We start from the raw sequence: 17,722 nt of genomic DNA, 5'->3' as shown, positions 1-17,722 counted from the left end.
GTCATGCATTCACAAGTATTGTTAACAGCACCACCCACTTGGTCACACTTTTACAATGCAATTTAAAAACACTACTGAGTAAAAGTTTGGAATAATTCAAACATTTTTATGATGCTGATTTGGTGCTTAAGAAACGTTTTTATCATCAATGTTGAAAAAAATTACGGTTTAAAGAAAATAATGATTTTATTAAGCAAGGATGCATGAAATTGTTTAAAAGTGACAGTAAACACTTTTATGAAGTTACAAAAGATTTCTACTTTAACACTGATAATAATAAGAACCATTATTATCAACTGAGCACCAACAATAAATGCACCAAATCAGTATATTAGAATGATTTCTGAATGATCATGTGACACTGAAGTCTGGAGTAATGGCTGCTGGAAATTCAGCTTTAACATTACAGGAATAAATTACGTTTTAATATATATTTAAATACAGAACAGCACATGAATGCTGCCTTGGAGAGTCGTCACCATTTTAAAGAAGTCACTTTAAATGTTCAAGTTCAAGTTCACTTTATTTATATAGCACATTTACAACAGCCACTAGGCTGACCAAAGTGCTTTACAGAACAACCAGATAAATGATAAGAAGCATCTGAGAGTTGCTAAGAGTTGTTAACTAAGAGAAAAAAGAGAAGGAGCCAAAATAGAGCCCTGTGAAAGACCACAGGTGGAGCTGGAGAAATTACCCATCTTTACTAAAAACTTTCTGTCACACAGGTATGACTGAAACCATGTCAGAACAAAAGCTGTTAGACCCACCCAAGACTCTAGTCTAGATAAAAGAGTAGGTTGTCAATGGTATCAAAAGCTGCCGAAAGATCTTAGAGAACAAGAACCACAGTATCTCCAGAATCAGTGGAGAGATACGTATAATTTAACACATGTTAACATATGTTTAACATATGTGACTTCTTTAACATTTAAACATTTTAATTATTCCAAACTTTTGACCGGTAGTGTATGCAAATAAAAAATGAAGATGCCCTCTCATCCCTATGCCCCTTTGCCTGCTTAGTTTTGCATGTGCCCCTGTGTGTCTGTCAAAAGTGAGTTAATGCTTATGTCAGAGCTACTGAATTATTTACATGATTCTTTTTCTATAGCAATTCCTCCAGTTTAACAGGGAACAGGATATGGCGATTTCATTTTACACCAACTTATGGTCTCTGTTTCTCTTTTTTCTCTCTTCTGGCTGTGCCGTGTGTCTCTTGGTAGTCTTAATGTGTTGTTAGCTCTTCAAGAGGACCAGATACCTGCGGCCAACTCCAGACTTCCGTGTGACCCTTTCAACTGTCTGGCCCATCATTCTCATCTTTTTGGCCCTTAGCCTCCTGTCAATCAACTGTCAGTGGCCTATCCTTACAGAGACAGATGAAGGGGGCGGAGCACATCAGTCAATCATGACCTCCAGCCAATCAGATGCCCCTCTCCATGTGTGATTGATCCCAGAGGAGCCCAACCTAATTTCTCTCCCAATCACTGAGATTGGATGAATATTCAATGGTGCTTATTGTGAAAGTACTAATTATCATGTTGAGTAAGATGAGAGCAAACAGAAATGGATTGATGCACTTATTTATCTATTTATTATTTGATTTATTTATTTTAAAATATTATTTGTGGTATGTCTGATTATTTGAATATGAATATGGTTTTGGATACGGATACAGCTTTGCTTGAAAATACACTTTTAAACCACAAAAATAGTGTTAATTACATCAACCCAGGAGTACATTACAGTATGCCATTATCAGTCTAAGCTAATATTAGACGTTCAAAACGCACAAAAAAAGTGTGACATAATAGAAAGAGATGTTTGAATGGTTGAATATAGGTGATACTGGTTAAATGGACTATTGAGACGTAACTTTCAACAAGTAGAAACAATGTTCAATGTGATATTTGAGTGACTTTTATTTCGACCTTCAAGCTCCTGAGGTGACGTTTGCGTTTCAGTGATAATACAATTGAGTTTTGCTCTCAGCTTCTTTAACGTAATTGCACATGGAATTTGTTCTTTGTCCTTTTTTAACCGTTATTGCTCTGCATATGCATAAAGATTATATTTTATACCTTAATTGTTTTTTTCTATCGCTGAAGTGATGTCAGATAAGTCTTTGAGGTTTGAGTGGACATGTAGGCCTAGTTTAGTACCTGATGGGCAAAAATCATGTTTGAGGAAGTGGCGTTATAGCTTGAATGGGGCTTGATCCCAGTGCGCTGCTAAATTTGAACATGAAGTGGGTTTATTACTCTCAGATCTGCTCCATAAACAGCATACATAATTATTAGTATCCCATATTCACTAGAATCTCTCTTTACATATCTCCTCCTCTCTCGGTTTTATTTTCTCTTTAAGTTATATCTAATCTTGACCTTATATAAGCACAAACATATTTATCTATGCATTTTGAAACAGGCACAGGCTCATTTGAAATCATTTGGTCATCTCTCCTCCAATCACACCGTGATTTGTACCAGCAGGATTAAATATCAGATGTCATTGTTTTTATACAGCAGTAAACCACAAAAACACATTTTCAGTCTCATTGAATGACTGAAAGGTTATTAATGTGTCTAAATGAAGAATACAATCAGCAGCTTCTCAAAGCATAACTATCTCCATTGTGGAACTAGAACAAAGCTCAGTCTATGTAATGACATACAAAGACCGATTTAAGATAAATGGTCTCATTCACAATCTCTTTTAGCTCCCAGTTCTCAGTTTCTGTTCAGTCTAACCCATTCATTTGGTGTTTTAGACTATATTCATTTCTTTTCGAGCATTTCCGATAAGACAAGAGGAGTTTCAGTTTTATTAACTACAGATTGTGGTAGATTTTCTGCCTCTGAAGTGAGATATCGTGAATAACACCCACAATGTCACATGGTGTGGACTGGTGAAAGCATGATCTTAGCGCTGGATATTTTTGTGTATACGGTCATAAGCCACATAAGTTTTTCGTGAAATAAAATGTAAAAATAACACTGACTCCTGTCCTGATTATATGAGACAAGATGTGTGTGAAAGGTTTTTTTGTGCATAGTCTACTGTAGTATATCACAGTACACATTTGTGTTTGCACCAAGGTCTAGTCTAGAGGACTGAGCAAAATAAACTCCCAATTTTTACAACTCATATTGTTAAAATATTTTTTTATTTCTTTAGAATTATTGCTTTTCTAAAACTTTTATTTTATTACGTTTTCTTTACAATTTCTGTTTATTTTCTAATTCTTTTTTTTTTTTAAATAACCCCAATCAACTATAGTGTACAACAGTCTCTAGATCCTCTAATTTGATTGGCTAAGCCGTGTTTAGGTGAACAGGATCAAAAAGATTCGATTTACTGAGATGAATCAAAATCCCCAAACATAGCTTTTTTTCTTTCAGAAAATGATTGCCTAACCTTCTTAATTTTTAACTATTATTTATTTAATTTAATTTCATTACCCTTTATAGTCTAGTTTGTTTGTTTGTTTTTTAGTCAAGTTATTCTTCAAAGCAGAGAATCCCCCTGGCAAGGATTAAAAATTCGGCACAACAACCTGTCCTCTAATTTCATTGGAAGCGGTATATGTATTCAAAAGATTCGACTCATTGATTTAGCAAATTTCCACAAACTAATGTTTTGAGGTCGGTAAGTCAAAATAAACAGTAGGGGGTCAGATGAGCACAGAGGAAATGACTGGACCAATCGTTTTATCAGAGCGGTTAGAGGGCGGTGATATGGACTGTAAAGTGGTAATGATTGACTCCGTGCGGTGCACTAGTTGTGGCAGTCAAAGAATCTGAGAAAAACACTAAAACCAAGCGTCTCGCGTTACTTTTACGTAACACTAGAGACCGTTTACTGTCGCAGACAAGGACTTCGCTGAAATGCTGTGTGGTCGTACAACGACCGTTTTTTTATGTACAAAGGATTCAATTTGTAAAAGTCTTTTAAATGTTGGAACGAACTAAAGAAAACATGAGTGAATTGAGGAGAAACGCTATCAGGAGGAAGTCTAAGCCGAAGAAGACAGGAGGGTCGGCGGAGGAATGCCCGGAATCCTCAGGTGAGTGCAGCGGTCAGGTGTGACCGGATAGTCCGCTTATGGGCTTATCCTTATCATGTCAAACGTCCAATACACCGGATACATTTGTCAGCCTTCAGGAAAAACTGCTATCTTGTCAGGCTTTTGGAAATATTTTCTTCTGTAAGCTTGGAAAAATTAGTAGAAATGACAGCATATGTCGACACACTTCTGATAGGCCCTATAGCTAAATCTTTTTTTTTTTTAATGATTTTTTAGGTGTGCGATATTATATGACCAAAATGTCATATCAGGAGTAGGCCTAATTGTATTACTGTAGGCTACTTCTCCTGCCCTCTATAAACTGCGATGATATACCTTTATAAGTAATAAATGATAGGCCTATACAATTTATATAGATAACGTTACATTTAACATTATATCGTTGCCACGATATAGTGTGTAGGCTATGTCGTCTTAATTATCAGCCCTTGACATGTTTTTACTTGCAAAATATTTGTGTATTTGAACCCACAGAATGTTTATTATTGATATGAATTAATTATTAATACAATATTTGTAAATATTTTTGATATTCAGAAAAAATGTTTTACATGTAAGCCTACTTATATATAGGCTATATAGGGCCTATATATATATATATATATATATATATATATATATATATATATATATATATATATATATATATATATATATATATAGGCCTATATATATTTAAAAGTACATGTAAAAAAAATTCTGAATATATATATATATATATATATATATATATATATATATATATATATATATATATATATATATATGTATATATATATATATATATATATATATATGGCAACAGATCTAGGCTACTTTTTGAGGTGTCTTTTTAGTTCTTAGTTAGTTTTAATATAAAACCGGTTCATACAATCTTTTCGTGCTCAAATTCATGATCGTAGTTTGTCTTAATCTCTTACAGCACACAAGAGATTTGGGAAAGTGCATTGGAATAAATGCCAGACTCCATTTTCTTCTTTGGAAGAAAACCCTGTTTGTACTGTAAGCTCAGGATATGAGAGTGAACAAGTCCCAACGGGTTGCGTTATAGTGTTTGCATTGCAATAGTGACATGTCTCATCTCTGACTTTATGAACCAGCATGCATAATTCTGTAGCTTAAGGTCAGGGAATGTGCAAGAACTGGATTGAGTCAGTCTGTGTTTATAGGGATAACAGCCTACTGTCAAGAATACTCTGCTTGGCACAGTACAAACACTGATGTATAGAAGTCAATTGGTGCCATAGAGTCCAGTGTGACTGTGACTGGATGAATGCCAATGCATCATTTGCCTTTCAACAAAAGCAAAACATTGTTATCCTTTGGATATTGTTGCATATTAATTCAATTTTAAGGTTCTATTTTAATTTATTTAGGTCAGGCAAAAAGTGATTTGATTATCTCTTTAATACAGTGTTTATTCTTAAGGCCGGCTATTCACTATTGTCAGTTCAGAGAATTCTTGATACTGTATCTTATTGAAGAGGCTGCAGTTGGTGACACGGTCTCATTTATTTATCTGGTGAAGATCCACTTTCTGTGCTTGTTATCTTTACTCTCCAGTGAATCGGAATGAGCATGAGGAGCTCACAGTGGAATTACATTGTTGTTGATGTCTTTGGGAGTTGAATAGCCTAGTTAGATCTTTGCTGATTCACATAGCTCTTAGGAGGAATTTGTTTAGTTAATTAGCTTCCAACATGTGAAACTATGCAAACATACAAATTGCAATATCTCCAACATTACCAAACAATTCTGTACAATTTATAGTAGAATTTATAATATATTAGAGATGATCAGGAGGTGTATTTATGTTTATCTTGCCACTAAAAGTTCTCCTAAATAGCTGTAAAAGTTCTTAGACATTTACATTTTTACATTTACATTTAAGCATTTAGCAGACGCTTTCATCCAAAGCTACTTACAAATGAGGAGGGCAATAGAAGCAATCAAACCAACAATGGGGCAACAATCTTTGGGATGGCACCACAAGGCGCCATTCACTTGCAGAACGCAGGCTTTTCTCCAAGTGGTGTAGTGAGTTTAGGTATTGGGGTGCAGAGCAAGTGGTTGTTCTATAGGCAAACATCAGTGCCTTGAATTTGATGCGAGCGGCAATTGGCAACAAGTGCAATTTTATAAGAAGAGGTGTGAGCATTTTTGTCATGCGCTATCAGCATTTGTTTTGACATGTCAATAGAGTTCAAGATAATTCTCTGAATCAGTCACATTGCTCGCACCAGATAATCAAAAGTAATAGTGAAGAATATGTGCTGAAAGAAAGAAAGAAAGAAAGAAAGAAAGAAAGAAAGAAAGAAAGAAAGAAAGAAAGAAAGAATAAATAAATAAATAGAGTTGACTGCATAAACAGGAAAAAGCACAGCTATTTCCTCAGCTATTTCCTGAAATTTATGCTCTATGTATTTTTAGAAATGCTTTTCTCCTCAAGCTTTTGGGATTTGATTAAATATGCTAGTTTTTGTTAGTTTCCACTTACACAAGTTGTTGTTAAAGGTAGGCCTAACTATTAACTGTTGGTGGCACTTCACTAAATCCCATGTTTCCTCTGAGACACTGAAGTCAGTGTTTTAGAGGTTTCGGGTCAGACTCAGGTAAGACGGATCTGTTGTCGTAACATCACCAGAGCCAAAGACTTTGTTGTGAATCGTGTATTCTGGAGTAGCAGGGCTGTAGTTTGTGATGTGAGAGATATGATAGAGAGGGGCGATAACTCATGGATTTATGTAACTCATACACACCCTTCATTATCCTCCAGTAAATATTTAAGGAGGAGTTAAATAGCCACAGGAAATGGGTCATTATTTCGGCTTTAACACTGAGATCTAGACTAAAATAAATATTGTCATATCAGCAAAGAATTGACATCATAATCTTAGCTTTAGGGATGTTACTCTACATAGCTTTTTAAAGGCAGGTACACATGTAGAAACATCCAGCAGGTGGCAGTATGATATAAAAAAAAACAAATAATAATGTGCCCAGAGGCTAATGGACTTTCTGATGCTATTTCTAAATTGAGACATAAAGCTTACTGTTAACAGAGTAGCTTCTGATGTGTATGTCTGTGTCAGGACTGTTTATTTTTCCTGTAAATATTTCTTTAAAATGTTAAATCTCATGCATCAATATCTTGCATCTTTTTTTATATTTGACCTTCCCCCTTTCTTGGTATAGCCTACATCTTAAAAAAAAAATAATCAGCTTTTTTATCACAGGAATAAATAACATTTTAAAATATATTAAAAATAGATACTTTAAATTCTAATAATAATTTCTAACAACATTCATGTTTTAATGTATGCTTGATCAAATAAATGCAAGATATTTCTTTCAAAAACATGAAGAAGGAAACAACATTTAACCTGTAGTGCAGACAGGACCACTCAAAGTGATTTTAGTTTTCACAAAGAAATTTTTAAATTGCTCGATTTTTAAATTGCACAGGGGAGGGTTCATGACATTAGTTATTTATGTTACACTGTTTTTGTTGTTGTTGTTGTGTTTTTTTTTCTTTCTTTTTTTTTTGGGGGGGGGGGGGGTATATTCATGACAAAGTCCTATAAGGTCAATTCAAAATGACGCACTTCCTGTCAGTTTCTGATGATAGGGAGGTGACTTCCATTCTTGCCTATTGTGCAGAACACAATACACGGCAGACAGGATGTTGCAAGGTCTAGTGTTAGTCATATCATACAGTAGACTGGTAATCATGTTAAAAACGATGACGTGCTCTAAAGGATGTAGGATTATGAGTTGCACCTTATGTAACTTCCTGTCTTTTCATTTGTCTAGAGTCTTTAAGACCCTGGGTAGTTAATTTCACTCTTAGTTGACTCAAAGCTCACCCAGGTCAGATCTCTGCACTGTTTACCTATGAGCATAAGTGTAGCAGTAATAGATCTTATGTACCCCACCCCTCCACCCGGTGCAGTTCTGCCCATGTCCTTTCCTCTTGGTCAATTTGAATGTGATTCATCTTAGCAAACACACTGCAGGGCTGGAGTTTCCTTACTTTTGTCTAGAGTTTCCCCCTCTCAGGCTGGAGGAATCCTGTAGCTCGAACATCATGCCTAGGACCAGACTTATTTTTGGAGACTTGCAGCACCAGGAGCATTTTTCAACCACATACAGTCTTGCTGGACTCAAGATTTAATGGAAATACCTGGAATGGAAACATAAAACATGTCAATTTCTCCAATCACCATCAATGAATGACAAAACATTGAAATCTTCAGCTTTTGAAAAGCTTTCTGAAAAAGTTCCTTTCTTCCTTCATCTCCCACTATAGGATCGTTTGGATCTTTAAGAGCTTGATTTTTGTAAACTGGACTGCTTTTTATAGGTGTGCACAAGAGGGAATTAGAGAGGAAGTGGAGATACAGTGGATATTTTTGTCCATTCTTCATCTACAGGAAGCCGGGCTTCACTTTCTTCTCCTGCTTTCTCGTCACTCCTTATGTGGAACCCCTGGATTCTTCCCTGCACTTCCATCTTTGTCTTTAACTCATTTTCTCTGTGTACTGGAGTCTTGCTGATGGACATTGATGGATTTTTTGGGCTCTGGGCTCAGGAAAGCTCTCTTCCTCCGCACAGCCTCGGGTAGGTGACCCAACAGTTCTTGCTGTAATGAGCTCCAACATGCCAACCATGAGAAGTTTTACTATGACTCTGGAAAAGAAAACAGTGGTTGGTTGTCAGAGAATGTAGGCTGTTGATAGAACTCAGACTCTTGCCCGGTTGAGATTTAAAAATGAATGAGCATGAGTAGGAAAGCTGCATCCATATAATCACAAAACAAAAGATCATGGGGAATGGATTGAGAAAAATGAAGCGTCGTCGAAAGTATTGGTTTTGGCCAACTAAAGGTAATGTTGTGTTTCAGTAACTATTCATCAATTGTTAGTCAATGTTAAAGGGATAGTTAACCAAAAAAATATATTTACTCACTCTCGTGGAGTTCAAAAAATATATAATTTTTTTGTGTCTATATACATTGAAAGTCAATGGGATCCAATGTTGTTTTGAACCCAATTGACTTTCATTCTATGGACAAACGCACTATATCTTATTTTGTGTTCTGCTGATGAAAGAAAGTCATACAGATGTGGAATGTCATGAGGGTGAATAAATAATGATATATTTTTTTAATTCTTGGGTGAACTATCCCTTTAAAATACTGCTTTAAAAGAAAAAATTTGAGGAGATTTATGTGCAAGCTACCTGGAGAAGTTTACTATCTGAATTTTTAAAAAAGGATTCACCATCTAGATGTGGTTATCACAGAAATAGCTTGGACAAAAAATAAATGACAAAATACACCCACAAAATGTGTCATTTAAATGTGTTAAGGGTTGAAGTCAACATGAAACGAGTTTGCTGCACATTTTAATCCATTTTATTTATTGGATTGTGAAAAATGGTCTCTACTGTATATAACTGGTGGTTGCAGTGAAGGGGTTAAAAGTACATGGGCTAGGTGACATCCGTAGCCGTCAGCCTGCATTATTTACGCTTATTTTTAAAACAGTTGTTTAAAAGTGGAATTCCTAGTGAAAAACTACATTACCCATGATGCTGTACAGACAATTACACCAATCAGAGAGTTAAAAAAGCGAAACGCTCCAAAATAGCTTTTTAGCTCCGCCCACTCCCATGAAGCACTCTTGCAATTACTCTTGGAAAAATTAATGGGAAAAAAAAATAAATTGGGCACTGTTACACTCTATATATTTTAGAGACAAGATTACAAAGACAATTTATTCATTAAAATTTAAATATTTAAAAAAAAAATATGTATTAAGAAAGCAAATACCATAAATTTTGATTTCATGTTGACTTTGTTAGATTAGAGTATGCCATGCAACATATGATCTCATCAACATGTTTATTAAAAGTAGGTTTAGCCAATTTCGGAGAGGCTAGCAATAGCAAGCTAGCTTTGAAAGCATGAGGTCCCACCCTCCCTTCAGAGCGCTCTCTAAAGCCACGCCTCCTTCAAAACACATGAGCCTGCAAAACGCATGTCTCAAAGCACATAACATGACAATAATAATTAACATAAACAACTTGCATAGATCTTACTTGTATCACTTGACTGCTGCAGATTCATTTCGGCTTTGATAGTGTAGACATAGAAACGCATAAATCCGGGCAGAACATCAAGTGTTGTCATATCATAATTATGGTTACGATATGTCGTAAACGCAGCATAAGCTTGTTGTTTTGGTTCAAGAGTAACTGTAAAAGGTGTTGGCTGTTTGTTTGTGGCATTCAGTGGCTGTCTGTCTACAACACTGCATAGCTTCATGGAACACGTGATGTCTGCGCGTGCAGGGTGTGCGGAGGTATGGAAATGCATATGTTGACAGGCAGGTAGGACATCGTATCATTGCATTCGGACCGATGTGAAGAGTTTCAACCGGTACAACAAAGAGTTTATAAAAAAAAATTGCCTACCCTACCTTTAATAGTTTTACACTGTTACTGGAATTCAGTTTTCTTTTGAAATGTTGCCTGTAGTTAGTCTGGCTGTCACCAGACCAAGCTCAATCTTTTAAGATTGAACATTGGTCTAGGGAGTCTGCTATGTATTTTCTCCTGCACAAGAGGCGTGATCAACGGCATAGTTCAAATGACTCTGTACGCAATTGGATAGTCCTTCAACCAATCAGACCAATGATCCAGGTGACGTACTTTGCAGAGTGATGTGAAAAAAGGCAGGAAATGTGTAACCAAACGTGTTGATCAGCGGTTTGCAGAAGCAGCAATGAAATCGAGCGATTTTTGCAGGTTATGCAAAAAAAACATGAAAGTTAGTGGTATTTACACCCACTCGAGCGAGTTGTTTGCTAAAAAGAAGCCATTGAGCATCGTCGAGAGGTTTAAAAGGAATTGGGCAGAGCCGTAACGGCTCTGGAATTGGATTGGATTAAACCTGCCAATAGCGCGCCAGGTGGATAAGCCAGTTTGTGATTGGTTCCTGCAAATTTGTACAGAAAGCAGCAGAGATAAATGTACAGGTTTCCAGCCTGAGCTGCAGGGCGGGTTCACCACATTCTCTCTCTTGCACACTGTCTTTTTTCAAATACTCTTCTGCTTCGAATCAAATGTTGATTGTTGATTGGTTTGACAAGGCTTAATCTTTTGAGAAAATAAATGGGGGGTGATTAGAATGCTTTTACATGTGGAATTTAATTTATCTATGAGGATTAAATTAAACTAAATTGTATATATAGTTTTATTTTTATTTTTATTCACTTTCAGTTTCATCACATTTATTCACCTTTTTTGTATTTATTCTTTTACTTATTCACTTTATTTTGAACATGTCTTTTGCATACCTCATGTAGCTCATAGCTTATTTATTTATTCTTAATCATACATATTTATAGTTTATTGTCATTATAGTCCTATAGATAGGACATTTAAAATAAAAAAAATAAAAAAAAATTAATTAAACAAATGTCTGATTGTCCAGCAGGGGGCAGAGGTGCTTTGACACTCATGTGCTGAAGCCTGTGAAGTCTGCAATAACTCACTTACTCCACTGCCATTCACATTGTCATTATAAAAGAATGCTTCACAAAACACAGTGCCAAAAATAAGTGACAAGTATGGGCAGCTTTGTGTGTGTGTACTGATTCTCCAAGTGTATAAGATGTTGTTTATGCATCTTTAAATGGTACAAATGAGATTTGTGTGTTAATTACACTTTTTTTTTTTATATATATATATAAAAAAGCTTCATAGCAAAAGTCAACTTTGTTTTTCCTTCAAGTTTGACTATTGATATAAACTGAGCCAAGTTGGACAACAATGAGGAACTTTTTTGTCAGCTCTCTGGCCTCACACCCACACAAAGCTGCCTGACAGGAAATCTGAGGGGTGTTTGTGTTATGCATGCTGGGATGGTATTTTGGTTGTCCTGTCCTGTATTTATAACAAGGAAGGTTTTTTTCAATAATAATGCATCCTTTTTAAGAACACAAACACCTGCACCTGCTCACATACACAGTAGCACAGTTTATAGATTCAGTGACAGTCATGTCATTTTTTGATGTATGTGTATCTCACGTGTTCATGACTTCCATAATACTGTCCTAATGGGTCAACAGCTGTTTGATGTCTTTTAGCAGGATTAGCGAGCCAGTAGAGTTATGGTATGATATAGATACAAAAAGTGGGTACAAAGAGATTGGCAAATGTGCTACAGAGATATACTGTATATCGTATGACCTTGAAAGCACTTTTTTTTTCTGTTTCATCTCGTGGGATTTCATCTTGAGAAAGTCCAAAGCTTCAGGGTTTCATTTATATCAATATTGTGCAGTTGAACTAGCATTTCCTGCCAGATTTGACTTTTGGAAAAAATAAAAATGAAGGCTTCTCTCTATTTAAATATTTCTTTACATTGTTTTATAAAACCTTTGGAACTTAAATATGACATTTTAGGTACACAGATAGATAGATGGGTAGACAGATGGACAGATAGATAGATGGGTAGACAGATGGACAGATAGATAGACGGACGGACGGATGGATGGATGGATCGACAGATGGATAGATGGACTGACACATGGATGGATGGATGGACGGACTGATAGATAGATGGATGGAAGGACAGATAGATGGATTGATGAATGGACCGATAGATAGATAGACAAACATGGATAGATAGATGGACCGACAGATAGATAGACATAGACAGATAGATAGATGGACCAACATATAGATAGACAGACAGATAGATAGACATAGATGGACCGACAGATAAATAGACATAGATAGATAGATAGACCGACAGATAGATAGACATAGATTAGAAAGATAGATAAATGGACCGACAGATAGACGGACGGACGGATGGACAGATAGATGGATAAATAGATGGACAGATAGATGGACAGATAGATGGAGGAACGGACAGACGGATAGTTAGATGGATGGATGGATGGAAAGATAGATAGACATAGATAAATAGATGGACAGATAGATAGATGGACGTACGGACGGATAGTTAGATGGATGGACAGATAAATAGATTGACAGATAGATAGATGGATAAATAGATGGACAGAACAGAATTTGTATATAAATATAAAATTCTTTGAAATGTTTATAGATTATATAGGCCCATTCTTTTAGGCCTGATTAATATTAGTACTTTCAGTGACTACATCCTGTTGCCTATGGAAGCAGTATGTCAAAGCTGCTTGCGTCATTCAAAAGCATCTATAGGGAATGATGTCAGCGTAAAAGACATGGCCTGAGGCTCCATTTACTACAAGTGATGAAGGGGGAGGAGAGGACTGAACATGTATTGATGGAGGGAGGACCCAAGGGCAGGGGCGAACAGGAGCTGGGACTGGGGGAGATGGGAAAATGTGTTGTTTGCATGTAAGGAGTGAGAAGTCAGATAAGTGAGTGAAAACAGAAAGGGACTAAACAAGAAGCGTGATTGAAAATAGGTCAGGAGTGTTTAGCCTGACTGGATGAATTAGCACAAGGGTCATCAAACCAAGGCATATGACAGAAATGATTAGGAGGTTTATAGTCAAGTATTGAAGTGTGTGTGTGTGTGTGTGTGTGTGTGTGTGTGTGTGTGTGTGTGTGTGTGTGTGTGTGTGTGTGTGTGTGTGTGTGTGTGTGTGTGTGTGTGTGTGTGTGCGCGCATGTGCGTGTACATGTGCAATGGTAGGCATGTCAGGAATTCATTATGACGCTGTCACCTCAGGCTGTCGGCTTTGCTGGCTCACAATCATCAGAAACCAAAATAAATGAGAAATGAAAATAAAAACATGAACATGCTAGCACTAAATTCAGTTTCCTGTATGTCACTGTTTTTTTATAGAGCGGTTCTGTGAGTCGGATGCTTTGTACACAGTAAATGTGAAAAACAGGAAGTAAATGACATTAATTCCCATAGACTCTTATCCACCTTATTTTTAACATAAGATTGGGAGTGAACATTTGTAAATGAAATGTGTCTAGCTTTAAATAGTTTACTGCGCTTTATTATTCTTCAGAAAAATTGTCCTATAGCTGCTAATGAAACAGAATCTCGCAAATTCACAGAAGATAGCTTACTTCCTCATTAAAAAAATAAGATCTTGTAATAAGTCTTATATGACTCTTATAGAGAATATGGACACTCTTAGACACAATAATAGTTTTATATTACAATATTTACTCTCTTTTGATTCTAAAATTCCATATATACTATTCAAAAGTTTGGGGTTGGTACAAGTTTTTAAAATATGTTTCTAATGTACTAAGACTGCATGTATTTGATCAAAAATACAGTAAAACAGTAATGATGAAATATCGTTACAATTTAAAGTTCTATTTTTAAATATTTTAAAATGTTGTTTATTCCTGTGATGGCAAAAGCTGAATTTTCAGCATTATTACTCCAGTCTTCAGTGTCACATGATCCTTCAGAAATCATTCTGATATGCAGATTTGCTGCTCAATAAACATTTCTTATTATTATCAATTTTGAAAACGGTTGTATTTTTGTGGAAACCATGATACTCGTTTTCAGGTTTCTTTTGATGAATAATGAGTTCAACAGAACATCATTTATTTGAAATAGAAAGGTTTTGTAATATTTTTATTGTCTTTACTGTCACTTCTGATCAATTTAATGTGTCCTTGCTGAATAAAATCTGACCCACAAACTTTTGAACGGTGGTATATACTGTATATTTGAATAGATGTATATTTGTAAAGGTAAAAAAATACTTTATTTATTACCTTGACATGGTAATAAATAATACAGTGGTACTTACCTCGAGAAATAAATACAGATAAAAACACTGAATGATTATCATATTCATATTCCAATGTGTTTATATGGCATTTCAAGTAAATTCTGTGGTACCACCTTGGTACATGTCCAAAAAGCCATGGTGTTACCAGAGTACTTGTCTGTTGTTGTACAGTGAAGAGTTGTATACAGTATATCCCCTAATGTCTTTGTTTCATCATCCAAAAGTGTGAGAATATTGCAGGTGGTGACAATTCCCTTCCCTTCCCCCACAAATCACTGACTCATCTGTATTCCTCTGCTGTCTCCCATGTGGCCTGGTCCTTTCGTCACATGACCGGTGTGTGCCCTCCAATAGAATCAGCCTCATTTTCACCCCTCCACTGAATTATAACGATACGTGGACTCAGATGACCCGACCAATCAGAGGAGGAGAACTGGCATTCTCCAAATATCATACCCACTCATCAATATTCATCTAGTTTTTTTCCTCCAGTGTCTCACCCCACCCTTTTTTCCCAAACCCCCACCCCCGGTTTGTTGGCCCACCCCTCCAGCAACACAATAGGGGTAATTGTCCATGCAACACACACACATTGGCACATAAAGACGGACAGACAAGAACGCGTGGCGTTTCCCTGCCATATGCCGTCCCTCCTCTGGAATGTGATTATCCTCTGTGGAGAGAAAAACAGAGGCTGAGCGGAAAACACAGTGTGCGGCGGGGGAAGCAAGTGAGGGAGGAAAGAAAAAGGAGGAGGAGTGAAGCAAGTGTAGAGAGAGAGAGAGAGAGAGAGAGAGAGAGAGAGAGAGCGAGAGAGAGAGGAAGGATGGAGGATGCAGAGTGTGTGGCAGCACGGCTAGAGAGGGAGGGTTCATGAGAGGGCTGTTCAGTCTGGCGTGATTCTCTGGATAAAGACGACGGCTCCGTTCCTCTGGAGAACTGAAGTGGAAATCTCTTTCGCACACACTTCTCGCTGCCTTCTCAAAATCGACGAAGACTCGCATCAGGTCAGTGCTGTCTCTTTCGCTTTCACACACAGCTGACCACAGTTGAGAAGGGCTGTGGCTCTTGAAGCTTTTTCAGGTTTACCGCTGCAGACTATACGGTTTAGTGTTTCCACTAGTCTAGAACAGATACCTGTGCTGTTTTAAACATGAAAGAATGTTTGTGTGTGACATTTTTATCTTGGGAATATGCATTTTTAATTCTGCAGACACTGAAGCAGCGGTGTGTGTGTGTGAGTACGTGGGTGGATTTGAATGGTGCATGTGTAAAACCTAAAAAAAAAATTGTGCACGAGTCACAGAGATGAGTGTTCATGGGGTGAATCAGCCACACAAATGTGAACAGACACAGATGCAGAAACAGATGGATGTGGAAACAGGTCTGGGTGCTTTGTGGAAGCAGGTGGAGATCTGTGTGTGTGTGTGTGATTTGCCACCAGCAAACACCACACAGCTATCAGATTAACCAGAGAAGCATCTCTTTACAGGATCAAGGAAGTGTTAAGATGTGCTTAACGTGCTAAATAACACATATGTAGTGTGCATGGCCATCACAGACGGCTAAGACCGCTTTAGCACCTCGGTTCAACTGTTCAGACATAAAAAGAGAGAACTTTTACTATTACAGTACCTGTCAAAAGATTGGAACAGTTACTTTTTTTAATGTATTTGAAATAAGTCTCTAATGCTCACCAAGGCTGCATTTATTCGATCAAAAATATATTAAAAAAAAATAGAGTGAAAATAGTAATTTTGTGAAATAATATTAGTTTTCTATTTAGTTATATATTAATTTAATTTATTCCTGTGATGGATTTTCAGCAGCCATTACTCCAGTCTTTTAATGTCACACGATCATTCTAATTTATTATCAGTTATTATTGGTGTTCAATTATTAATACTGTCTCTTATTATTATTGATGTTGGAAACCGTTTTTGGTGGAAAGCTTTTTTTTTTTTTTTTCATGATTCCTTGATGAATTTTGATCCTTGCTGAAAAAAAAGCATTAATTTCTTCCTTTTTTTAATCAGCAAATCAGCATATTAGAATGATTTTTGAAGGATCATGTGGCACCGAAGACTGGAGTAATGATGCTGAAAATTGGAATAAAATATTTGAAAAACATTTTTATAAAATATTAAAACCGAAAACAGTTATTTTTAATTATTACATGGCTTGGCTGAATTCCAATGTAGAATGCGGTCTGTTATTTCTTGATAACAGACCGCTGCGAAGTATAACAGACCGTTGCCATGAAAAACAGAGCGTTGCTATGGGCGCGGAACGCGGACTATTTTCTTTGGCGGAAGCAATACAATCGTTTTTAAATCAATAAACTCCTTTTTAAATCAATAATTCGTGTCAATTTATTTATTTATTTTGTAGGTAGCCATGTAATAAGCCTCCGCTTCGCGTCGGGGTCCTGTTCAGCCTGTCGGGGTTGTTATTCGCTATAACGACCGCCTCTCTATACATTATCCCTTACTTAAGAATACTTCACAATATTACTGATTTTACTGTATTTTTTTTAAACCAATAATTGCAGCCTTGGTGAGGTTAAATTCTTTTTTTTCTTTTTACATTTAAAAATCTTAATTATTCCAAACTTTTGACCAGTAGTCTATATTTAAAACTAATATAGGGCAATAGCTTTAAAGAATATGGGCTTGATTAGAAATGTTTGAGTTCATATTAATCTCATATTAATACAAACAAATATCTAGATAATTCTGAGCTCCGTTTGTGACAAGAGCTAGCAGTGTTTTTTCCAGCAAAGTCCTAATTGCTCTTTGTAATCTTATTTCCTTGTAGAAGAAACAATTGAGATAGCAAT

The 17,722-nt window shown here is 36.3% G+C and overlaps 2 protein-coding genes across 8 annotated transcripts in view; both read left to right on the top strand.

Moving 5' to 3' along the window:
• The window catches only part of bicd1a (bicaudal D homolog 1a), a 41,586-nt gene extending 38,597 nt beyond the window's left edge, over positions 1–2,989 (top strand). Inside the window, exon 8 of one of the 3 annotated variants that reach the window (XM_079873452.1) lies at positions 1,227–2,989. In XM_079873452.1, the coding sequence (XP_079729578.1) occupies positions 1,227–1,232 (6 nt within the window). In that variant the 3' untranslated portion in view covers positions 1,233–2,989. The remainder of the gene's footprint in view (positions 1–1,226) is intronic. The other 2 variants (XM_079873450.1, XM_079873451.1) reach the window with 2 other exon arrangements.
• A 754-nt stretch (positions 2,990–3,743) lies between these two features.
• Positions 3,744–17,722, top strand: part of fgd4a (FYVE, RhoGEF and PH domain containing 4a) — a 54,551-nt gene continuing 40,572 nt past the window's right edge. The window contains exon 1 of one of the 5 annotated variants that reach the window (XM_079873453.1): positions 3,744–4,069. In XM_079873453.1, coding sequence (XP_079729579.1) covers positions 3,958–4,069 — 112 coding nt within the window. In that variant the 5' untranslated portion in view covers positions 3,744–3,957. Of the gene's footprint in view, positions 4,070–8,565; positions 8,711–8,921; positions 8,977–15,681; positions 15,891–17,722 lie in introns of those variants that run through there. The other 4 variants (XM_079873457.1, XM_079873456.1, XM_079873455.1 and 1 more) reach the window with 4 other exon arrangements.

Source organism: Squalius cephalus (genome assembly GCF_949319135.1).
Source record: "Squalius cephalus genome assembly, chromosome: 6".
NCBI lineage: Eukaryota > Metazoa > Chordata > Actinopteri > Cypriniformes > Leuciscidae > Squalius > Squalius cephalus.
This window is presented reverse-complemented; position numbering and strand designations above follow the sequence as displayed.